This window comes from Orbicella faveolata, unplaced genomic scaffold (assembly GCF_042242905.1).
Source record: "Orbicella faveolata isolate gen_17 unplaced genomic scaffold, um_ofav_v1 contig_15, whole genome shotgun sequence".
Classification (NCBI taxonomy): domain Eukaryota; kingdom Metazoa; phylum Cnidaria; class Anthozoa; order Scleractinia; family Merulinidae; genus Orbicella; species Orbicella faveolata.
In genome coordinates, this window is record NW_028301542.1 from 9,182,025 (window position 1) to 9,193,054 (window position 11,030).

At 40.5% G+C, this 11,030-nt stretch overlaps 1 protein-coding gene across 1 annotated transcript in view; it reads left to right on the forward strand.

Annotated features, from left to right (window-relative positions):
- The window catches only part of LOC149113448 (uncharacterized), a 39,773-nt gene extending 31,962 nt beyond the window's left edge, over nt 1-7,811 (forward strand). The window contains exons 32-39 of the mRNA XM_089288473.1: nt 356-655; nt 1,304-1,776; nt 2,716-2,810; nt 3,235-3,391; nt 4,537-4,603; nt 5,318-5,589; nt 6,211-6,385; nt 6,981-7,811. Coding sequence (XP_089144599.1) covers nt 356-655; nt 1,304-1,776; nt 2,716-2,810; nt 3,235-3,391; nt 4,537-4,603; nt 5,318-5,589; nt 6,211-6,385; nt 6,981-7,339 — 1,898 coding nt within the window. The 3' untranslated portion in view covers nt 7,340-7,811. The remainder of the gene's footprint in view (nt 1-355; nt 656-1,303; nt 1,777-2,715; nt 2,811-3,234; nt 3,392-4,536; nt 4,604-5,317; nt 5,590-6,210; nt 6,386-6,980) is intronic.
- Nucleotides 7,812-11,030: the final 3,219 nt, after the last annotated feature.

The window sequence follows — 11,030 nt, forward strand, 5'->3', positions numbered from 1 at the left end:
AGAAACGAAAGTCTTAAACAGTACACTTTATGTATAATATCAAACACGAGAGACCTTGTTTTACCACATTTTCAAACACCTAGGAGAGAGTTGAAAATACGACGTGATGGGGATTTTTTTTGACACAATTCAAGGTGTTTGGAAATTTGATAAACCGCGTTCTCTCGTGTTTGATATATCTTTTCGATCGAAACTAAAACTAAGAAGAATGCTGAGAAATAAAATCTTAAAAATATATTCTGGTTTAGACCAGTTATCCAAACACCGTCACGGTTATGATATCCCTAGTATAAACTTGATGAATTATTAACGAGTTCTGGAACAACAATTTTTTTGGCTTTTCTGTTCTTCATAGTTCCTGACACTCCACCACTTGATATAAAAGCTGAAAACATTTGGACAACACACAGTATTCCACTGACGTGGACACACATTCCTCCCTATTTACTGAACGGAATACTCACCGGCTACAGGATAACATATCAAGCTATAGAGATAGGGGAATGCCCTCATGAAGAAACCCCCAGGGAAGTGATCCTACCGCCAGAAAATACGTCTACCGTTCTACGAGGTCTAGAAAGCTTTGCTGTGTATCGTATCGAGGTGACAGGACTTACAATTATAGGCGATGGTCCTAGTAAAGTAATTTTTGCAGGTAATCAAAGGTAAAATATTATGATGAAATGCAATTCTGAGAAGATAGGAATTAGTCCAATACATGTACTTCATAAATCAAGTGAGAGGTCCGTATAAACGAATATCGGCCCGTCTTGACAAGCCTGGTTATAAATGCGAAATTTATAACACGACTGAAAATGCGTCGGAAAGAAATGTCACTATAACGGGTTCAAAAGACACCACGAGCCTTAAGCGCACGAGTTTGATTGAGAGCTGACTTATTTCTGAAGTTTTCAAAGAAAGAAAAGGAAAAAAAAATGAAAAAAAGAGACAAAAGTACAACCTCAGTCTACGTTAATTATTTTAGAAACGTTATTCAGAAAACTGTAAGAAATCTTACAAGAGGTCACGCGAGATCATTCGGGACCCTGCCCGGTCCGATACTTACCAATCTGATTGATTGGTTTTATTTCTTGCCTCTCTGAACTTCCTTGTCTTGTAATAAAATGCAATAACACCTCATAGTTTTTGATGATCACATCTTAGAACAAGAAAGCTCGACTCGATACTTATAAGTATCGACCGTTATCCTTTTCTTGGAGTAGATTAAACGGAACAATTTCTCCACAAATAGACAAGCGTGGTTTTGACATGCAGAATAACTTTTGTCGCTCCCTCTTGTCAGAAACGTGCCGATGTGTGAAGCGTTTAACAACAAACTGGATGTTACTCGATCCTTACGTCACCAAGGATAACTCAACAAAGCATGGACTCGGCGGTCTAATGACGCCCTTTGTAAGCGACATGGCCGTGACATGTTGTCAGTCCTGCAGAACACACGGCAAGTCATATGTCGACTTTGATTTTAACGGTAAAGGTGAACCCTCCGGTCAGCCAACAGAAAATGCACATCGTCTGAACATAAACCACGATACAGACTTGAGCTTTCCCGTGTACGGGTACAAGTTACAAGACAAATTCAGACATGAGTTTGGATACACGGGCATGATCGAGTCCCCAGGAACTGCGTACATTATAAACACGAAATTTGGTAAAGAGCTTCCCACATCGCTGCTGGATTCAATTTTGGCGTGCTGGCCATTGGCATTAATGAGTATCTTGCTGGCCTACATATCAGGATTTACTATATGGGCTGTGGTACGTCATACATTGAGTTCTGCGACTTATTTAAGTAGCTCTTTACGGGGTTTATGTAAAGCTGTATTGACCTGAGTTCTTATTCATCCATTTAATGCATGCGCAGTAGACGTACTTTTTCAAGACGTAGACGCTGTTAATGTGTTTGCAATTGCATTTAGTTAGCCAATATTTGCACGTAAAATTTTCTGAAGCAAACCAAATGTTAGCTTGTTAGAATGCTCTGTTGTTATTTCCTTCTCATACCTAAAGCGATTTCCAATCCATTTCCTTAGTGTTTTTCTTTGCTCTTGTGTTTTTTTAGACTAGTTCTCACGTACTGCCATGCCCCACCTTTGCTCTTTTAACTTATGGGAGCGATGGATAACGAACGACGAGGCGGAAACCTCGTTTCGAAACTACGAAACAGAGGCGGGGGAGGGAGGGAAGAACTAAAAGATATGGGAAACGGACTGCATTGTGTTCGGTCGTTCGTTTTTTTGCACTCGTCTGGCTGTTTATTTCTCTGCCGTTCATTCAGGTTTTATTGTTTGTGTAGGGGAAATCTGTCTCATATTTAAATTCCTCTTAAAGTTTCGAAATGTGTCAAAACATAGCGATGGCCGAAGTTCCTTTGCTTCTTTGATATTAAAATATCAAAACAGACGTCCCCACAGCGTTGGAGGTTTTCCTTTGTTAAAACGAAACGAAACATAAACGAATCCACCACAAAACATCCACGCATCGCGAGAGTAACATGTCCACAACTAACTTAAGAGGGATTACCTTGGGTATAAGGCCCATATGAGGGATTCACTCTCTTACCTTGATCTCCTCTACTAGAAGTGAAACTGGAGACCGAGGTCTGACCCAAAAGGTTAAGATCTCCCAATGGACTACCAGATTTTTCATTCGTGAAGTAGTAATGAGAAAATGTTCTTTATCTTCTGAACATTCTAGGATCAAGTCCAAAATTCTGAACACTTCCCTCGATCATTCTTTCCCGGAATGTGGGAAGGATTCTGGTGGGCCTTTGTTTCCATGACAACAGTCGGGTAAGTACGATAATAAAGGGTTAGTGATGTAGAAATATTTTAGTCCTTACAAGGTCCAGACAAAAAAGATTCCATCGAAAATGACTTATATCCTCTCTCATTGCATACCAGAACAGTTAAAAATATATAATATTAAGTTCAAGAGGTTAAGTACCTAAGATTAAGAACCACCCTCTAATTTCTGTCCTCACAATTTTAAAAGAAATATCCAGAAATAGAAACATCGCCACATTAATTGAAACAAACGTGAAACTACTTTCCAACTTCTTCGTGTAGATATACTGTTGACGGGAGATGCAGCCGCTAGTAAGGGGTTCCGTTGCTGCTTTCCAGCTGTACCACATCAGAAGCAGTGCATGTATATTAGAGAAAAAAAAAAAGCACTAGAAGTGAAGAGGAAGTGATGTAGTTCTCTGCTTTGTAGGTATGGTGATCGCACGCCGTTTTCAAACCCAGCCAGGTTAATAGCTGTATTGTGGACACTGGCCGGTGTTATCATCATTGGTATATTGGTTGGTGTCATCGCTGTGTCGCTTACGAGTGTGTCAGTTGGTGTGGATTACAAACTTTACGGAGCAAAGGTTCGTTGACGCTCTTCGAAGTCTAAAAAGTTCTAAACTTGATCAGAACGGCATTTATTATATGGATAGCTCCGTGAGCGGGCAAGCTAAACCGAATCCTGCACCGTGATTGGTTACCCGAGCGGGCAAGATGGTGCTGTCTTGCCTGTTAGGGATTACCCGCAGTGTCCCGGAAGAAAATAGTGTTCTTTTTTCATACAATGAATCCTCTATTGACCAAGCTTGTTCTGTCAAGATGGCTGGATGTTAGCCTCGTTCTTTCTCTTGCATAAACACGCAAAAAAAGAACTTGGCCAATATCCAGCCATCTTGAACTCACGCTTGGCCAAAAACCCTTATATCATGCTGAAAATTTGGCAGGCTGACCAGTTTGATTCACCGCGGCATTGCCCAGGCATGCGAAGCTGAGCTTACCAATCCGTGCAACCCAGCTGTTCACCTTATTCTTAGTATGTGCTTCATGTATTTGTATTGTGAAGCTTCCAGCTTCTTTGCTTCTGCAAGTTTCCAGGCCTCAAAGCCATAATTTGATCTTATAAAAGTTTTGAGCAACTGAACTTTCGTTTTCATGTCAATCTCACTGATGTGCAAATTCTTCGCATCCTGTAGAAAGACTGTTTGGCTTTACTTTAATCTCTGCTGTATGTCCTTGGCCACTCCGCCTTCTTCGTCCAACAATACGCCTAGGTACACAAACTCTTCCACCTCACCAGAGCTAGTACATGCCCTTGTAGAGGGATGCATTAACACAGTTTGACTCGTATAAGGATATCGGCCTACTTTGCCAAAGCCTTCCTTGCCAGCGTTCCTGAGCTTTTCCCCTCTCAGAGTCCTCTCTCAGAGTCTTCTCTTGGAAGCGGTGGCGGATCTAGAGGTGGGGCCAGGAGGGCCCGCTGCCCCCTTATTTTGGGTTAAAATAATCACAGAAGGAAGAAAAGCCGGCAGGGCAAGCACCCCCCCTTGACTGGACATCCCCCTGACTCTAGATCCACTGAAGTGTACCTGCTAGGGTTAGAGCTAAGACGTTTAGTAGTGTTTGGGGATTTATGAGAAGGTAAACTTTTCATTTCAACTCAAGCTAAACAGTTTTCAGAACAGGATGATTTAATAAAAGCACATTTTACGGAGAATGTTGTTTATTTCAGGTTGCAGCCATCTTTGGTTCCGCACAATATAACATGGGCGTGAGAAAGAACGCTAAGTTTCACAAAGGTACTTGATTTTACACTTAACCCCAATAGAAAGAAAGATTAAGGAAACGTAAATGCTGTGAGATCAATCAGTTCGATTGCATGGGAGAAAAAGGAAAACTGGACTGACCGGTTCGTGTCGCTGGATAATCAGCAATGTGCTCGTTTATCAGACTGCTTACGTTGATTGACATGTAATAAGACGGAAGGATTCAATACAAGACATGTACGATTTATTTGGTGTTTGGTCCAATGAAAATCATTACCTTATAATTTATTGTAGCCTCAGAGTTTACGCGGTTAACTTGACGAATAACGTAACTCTAGGGTGTAACGTGCGTTACGTGGTACGAGACTGTGAAACATGAATGACGAGTTTACTGTCGAATGTTTACTGGTGGCCTTGACAGTCGGTCAAGCTGGCTGTAAAATCAAGAATTCGCTGCTAAAACTGAAAATTCGAAATTCCTTACATTTGGGCAGGAGAGACCCTTTGGTGGATTATTTACAAAAATCACAATAAAAGTTTCCGGAAGGGTTTTCGTTTTTCAGGAATCTAGCCAAACGTGAAAATGCCGTGCTCGCGATAAAGCCGCCATTGTACTCTGTCGAAAATTGAACCAATTTTTAGCAACGGCTGTTCTTGATTTTTACAGCTAGCGGCTCTTAAGAACTGCTATTGTAGTTTTACTGAAACAGCTTATGTTTTCTCGGATTTCACGGTGTTACTTTTCAGACCAGATACATCGCAGTTTCGAAGAAATATACGAGGTAATTTCATCAAATCAAGTTGGTGGAGTTCTCGTCGACGCCTACATGGTGGGAAGCAAAAAACATCTCTTCGAAAAACCATTCCTTCGAATATACAGAATTTATGATTACTACGCAGTTTATGGAGTGGTAACCGGTGGGGACTCGAGAAAACTTGGCAAATGTTTCCACAACTACATACAAAAAAATATAGCCAGCATTTACGAACATGTAGCAGACAATGTCAAAGCAATACAGGTAAATTATCTTCCTTGATTTTCCTTTAAAGTACGTTGCAAAGCAGTCTCAAACTTCATTCATCTATGAGTAAGTTTACGAAAATTCGTTAGGAATGTCATTAATGAGTGATTAAGGAGTTTAGTTCCAGGCCTTGCGCCAATTTGTTTCGTGCGCGTGGCACCTCCTCGTGCCAGCTCGCTTTCAGGTTCTTCGAGTAAATTCTGGTAAATGGAAGAATATAATTCAAATTCGGGGTTTTACGCGCCATTTTCACAAGTAAGGGCTACTTAATGGTTTTCCTTACGGAAAAATAGAACAACTATTGGTTGATCTACGAAGAGCGAAAAATAGGAATTTATGCACTTAACACATCGGGCATAAATGAAATAACAAACGCTGTGCGCAAAAGTTATCTGTTGAAGCGTACAGGAAAACACATGATCTCTTGGTAGATGCTCTCCCTCTCTTATAATGCCTCCAAACTGACTACAGGATTACTTCGCTCCACATAAGGTGCCATATACAGGGGACCATATAGTGCGCTTTTTGGCGGTCCTTTTTAATGGCTACACGCATGCGCGCACACATTTTACCTTGCTTCCAGATACGCGCACTGCAAATTTCTTTTCTCCATTGCAGGAGTCCCCTGAACCGTTAGAGGTGGAACGTTCCACTGGTTTGTTTGACAGCGAGAGCGAGCTATTCAGAAATAACCTGATGATATTAACTGTACTGCTGTGTTGCGCTTTCCTGGGCGGTATTCTGTGGGAAGTAATGCATCGCTTGCGACACAAAATGAAAATACAACCTCAAGGTATGTCAATTATGTTAATTAGTCAAAAATTGTATAATTCAACTTTTTATTATGCAGTGTAGCAATAAACTTGTTCCTTTCAAATGCACACAATTTATCATGTCGCTGAATGTGCTTCATGAATTTGACCATGGAAAATAAACATGTGTTAAAATAGGCCAGAACTGCGCAACCAGAAACATGAAAGCTTTGTTAAGCACTCTCCTCCCAATTAGCGCCCCTCTCAAATTAGCCCCGTATAGAACTTCAGTTGCTAAGTAAGGTCCCTATCTCTATGAACTTCAAAGGCCACTATTCCCAAGATACTAACCAAGAGATTAGAAGCAAGAGTAGAAATCACCATCACCTCATTTCTGTGATAAGCTCTCCCTTCTCTATTTATCTGCCCCCAACTCCCCGCTTTAAGGGTCTTGCAATAGTTCACCCTCCTCTGGTTGAGCCCCCCCCCCTCCCCCCCGGGTGACTCCAGGGTGACTTCAAGGCGCAACTGAACTTGGCGACCATACAAACGTGCTTCATTTCTCAAGTCTGGAAAAGGAAGAGGTTCTAGTCAATTCATGAATACCCTAACATCTGTGATCTCCTTGCATTTCAGATAACAAACCTACAACTCTGCCGTCTTTTGAGATGAGAAAAATGCTACAAGACTATAAAACTCAAACGTACAACTTGATCATGGAACTGAAAGAAAAGCACCGAATTGAAAGAAAATCTGTTTTAAGAACAATGAATAACAGTCGCAAGTTTCTCTATGAACAACGAGACATAGTGTCGGGGAATTCACAAAGGACAAGCCACGAAGAGGAAGATTTAACACATGGGCTAGTCGTGCTGCCCACTTCGAGAAAAGCTATGATCTTGACTGAGAACCAACAAGAGAGGCCTAATTACAACCTAGTGAGAGTTTCCTTTCATATTCCTGACGAAACAAGTAAGGAGGAAACCAAATTTTAGGCAACAGAGACGTTGAAACATCTGTTGGATTCAGCATATTCAGTCAAGATATAATTTCAGCTTCACTACGCAACAGACAGAACACAATTATGAGCCATTAGGAACATTTTGCATGTTTCTGGCGAGCACCAAAGTACAGGAAATAAGGAATCTATTATATAATAGCCATGTAAAGCAAAACACTATCTTCTAAATTCCTCCAATAATCACCATAACAGTGTAATTAAGCTAAATAAATAACGAGAGCCGCGGGCAACCACTAACAAGACATTGTGGTTAGAGGGGGCCAGAAAAAACCTGCCAGGAAAAGACCCTGTAAGGAAAAAAATGACAGGAAATCTGGGCAGGAACCAGGCCCAAGCTCTTGCAGTCCATCCTACAGGGCGAAACACATTCAGAAAGACACAAATCAGAATGATAGGCCTAGAATGATTGCCTAGGAGCAATCCCAAGCTTAAATAATCACACGACATTACCCATGATACAACTGCACTAACGGACCCAGGCCCACGGATTGTTGCTCCCGTGTCGCAGAAGTATTTAATTTCAGGCTACTTCGTAGCGACTCAAAAATTGCATTTCTTCTGGTGTCGACTAAACTACTAAGCAGGAGCCGGGAACGAGATCAGATGAACATGCTAGCGATGACATATTTCATTGCAGGAATTACCAACAACAAGAAACAATCACATGTATAGCATTCTACACATGTGAAAAATATAATCACCGCCCGGAGCAAAATCACTTAGCCAATCAGAGCAAAGCACTCAAATGGCTTCCGAGAAGCGTGATCTTGAAATCAGCGCCCGCTTGAAGTTTGTGTTTCGAATCTTCCCGGTTTAGTTCAGTTCACTTTCGGAAAACCAGCAGCGAAATATTTCCAACACCTTGACCACTTAAGTTTCAGCCAACAATCGCGTCAGCAAGTCTTATCTCTGTTTCAAGGAGCGAACAATCAAGGAGGAAAATTCAACATTTTTAACATGGAAAATATTTCAATATAATTTCCAAGTTGTAGTGGTGGAACGATTTCACTCAATCATTCCCTCACTTCCGGTTAGACGTTTGAAACCCGGGGGGGGGGGGGGGGAGGAACTCCCATATGAGAAGGTCAGGGATGCTCGTCGGGAAATTTGAATTTAACTCCTAAAAAAGACTAATATGGGAGTTGCTCAAGCTTCATTAGACCCTAAAAGATACCACTTAAAACGGAATAGGCTCGATTACTAGCCACTGTTCAAGAAAGGATCGCGCGCGCACCTGTAGACCCGACTCGCGTACTCGAGAGATCAGCGGAAATCAAGCCTAAAAACAGAAATTAGATGAGCGCGTTTCTTTTATAATTATTTCTTCGAGTGCATCCTAAAGGATACTTTGACAGCTAAGAATGGCGATGTTCGCACTTTCGCACGAACGTTTTTGTAAATAGAATAAGGATTATTATATAAATAGTTCATTTCCCGAAGGAAAACCAAAACTACAAAAAAAAAAAGTAATAGACTCACACCAATTAACTTTGAACAACCCCATCACAAAAGGATCTCAGAATGACGTCAAAATCAAACAAGTTTTGGGTAATCCACGCTTTCAAGATTGATAATGTAGCATATATTGCCAACAGTTTTGTTTGGATATGCTGGTGAATTAATAATCCGTTACCAATTTCTAATTAATTAGCAGAAAACTTAACAGCTGCCGCCCTGTTTCCCAGTTCACTGTTTTAAAAATGGCTTTCAGATCAAACAATCACAAAATACATCCAAATGTAGCACCACTGAACTGGCTATTAATCATCACAACACAGCTTGCAGACTGAAAATCATTGAATTATATAAATAGCACATCGAAAGATAATCCTAGCTTTAATGCATAAAAACAAGTTATGACAAGGTCATGTAAATCCCATTGTTATATAGCTGGGGTTCGTTGGCGTTTTTCCCGCTACAGCGCGCCCATTCATTGCAAAATGCACTATAAACTCCCTAAGGATCGAAAGAACAACATGACCTTTCCACTCGCACGTGATCAGATCTTGCTTCTTGAAACGCGTGGCAAATTTCTGAGGCAGCCGGCGTAAAGCAAACGATTGCTTCGCAGTTTCTTTTTTTTTCTTTCTTTTTTTCTTTACTTTTGAGTTGGGAGGTATAACAAAACACTTAAAGGAGGTCTTATACTCTCAGATATAAATTTTTCTCAAAAAAAACCATTTTTTCGGAACATGAAGATTCAACATCCCTGTCCATTTGAAAATCTTATATTGAAACGATTTTCCTCTAATTACTTCTTGATTTACGTTTGAATAAAGAAATCTGCACACTGGTAACTATATTTCAACATAGCAACATCCATAGCAACCATTGTTTACAGTCTAAAAGTACTCACAAAATGGAATCAATTCAGTACATTTTAATGATACTTCACAGAAACGCTTTAAAGTGTACTTATGAGAATTTTGCAGCATTTTCCTGAACATTGTTTCCTCTATCATCTTGTACGTTCCTTATACTTGGTTAACATTTCTATGACAGGTGTTTATCCGGGTATTCAATGGAACATTTATCTAAAAGCTTTCGATATACCCCCTCCCCTTGCCTCTAACCCCTCCCCCCGTTCACAGGGCTAATTTGGGCTCTCGGAGACAAAAGCCTCATTTCTTAAAATGACAAAATAGACGTATCGCCAATTTCTCGCACACAATATCTCCACTGGGTTTTAACCGAATGTTGTCAAATTTTCAACATTGGTAAAGGACACAATTATCTAGGTCTTAAATCTCCAAAATTTGCAATTTATGAAATTTCTTTCCCTGTTATTTAGTTAATATAGTTAATATTAATTAATATTAGTATACTTTTTCAAAATTTCACGAGAAAAACCCCCTCAAAACACTGTTTTCAGAGGTTTGTCTCCTGGAAAACTTGCTTATGGACAGGATGAACTTAATTCCATGCTTCTCCAACTATTCATTATTACGTTATCGCGTTTATAATGAACACCACTCTTTACCACTTAGAAGCTAGTTATTCATTAACTATCGTGGCATGTGAAAAGGAGTCCTTTAAAAAAAGTCCTTTAATTTAACGTGGTACCAAAACTGTTCCACAGAGTTTTTTTTGCAAAAAAAAAAAATTAAGGTATAAGACCCCCTTAATGACCGGCCGCCGCAAGAAACAGTTCGCCGAGGGGGAACATTGAGGGTCTCGGGGAAACAAAACTCACTGTTACCCATGGGGCCATTCATTAAGTGCTTATTATAAAACCTCTAAGTGAATTACCTTTTTAAGCAAGTTAGTTGCATGGTTAAGCGAGAGACTATTATCTAAGGCCCCGACCACATGTATCCGGATAATTTTGAATCCTCAACTTCTTCTTTCCGGATTCAAAAATATCCCCGTCCACACGTAGCGTATTCAAATCGAATTCGCTTGTCCACACGCATTCGGTCGTATCCGGATTCACTCTAGAGAAACTAGGCCTACATACTGTGCCGCCATATTGGTTTATTGTTCGGTAAGAGACTGGACACGATTTTACTACGTCATCGGATTCGAAAATATCCGGATTCACCGTCCACACGTTATCGGATTCGTTGCGGATTTATTTTTTTCCACTCTGGAGAGCGGATTAAAAAATTTCCGGATTCGCAGCCTAATTCGCCGTATGCGTGTGGACGGAAGCCGTATCCGGAAAG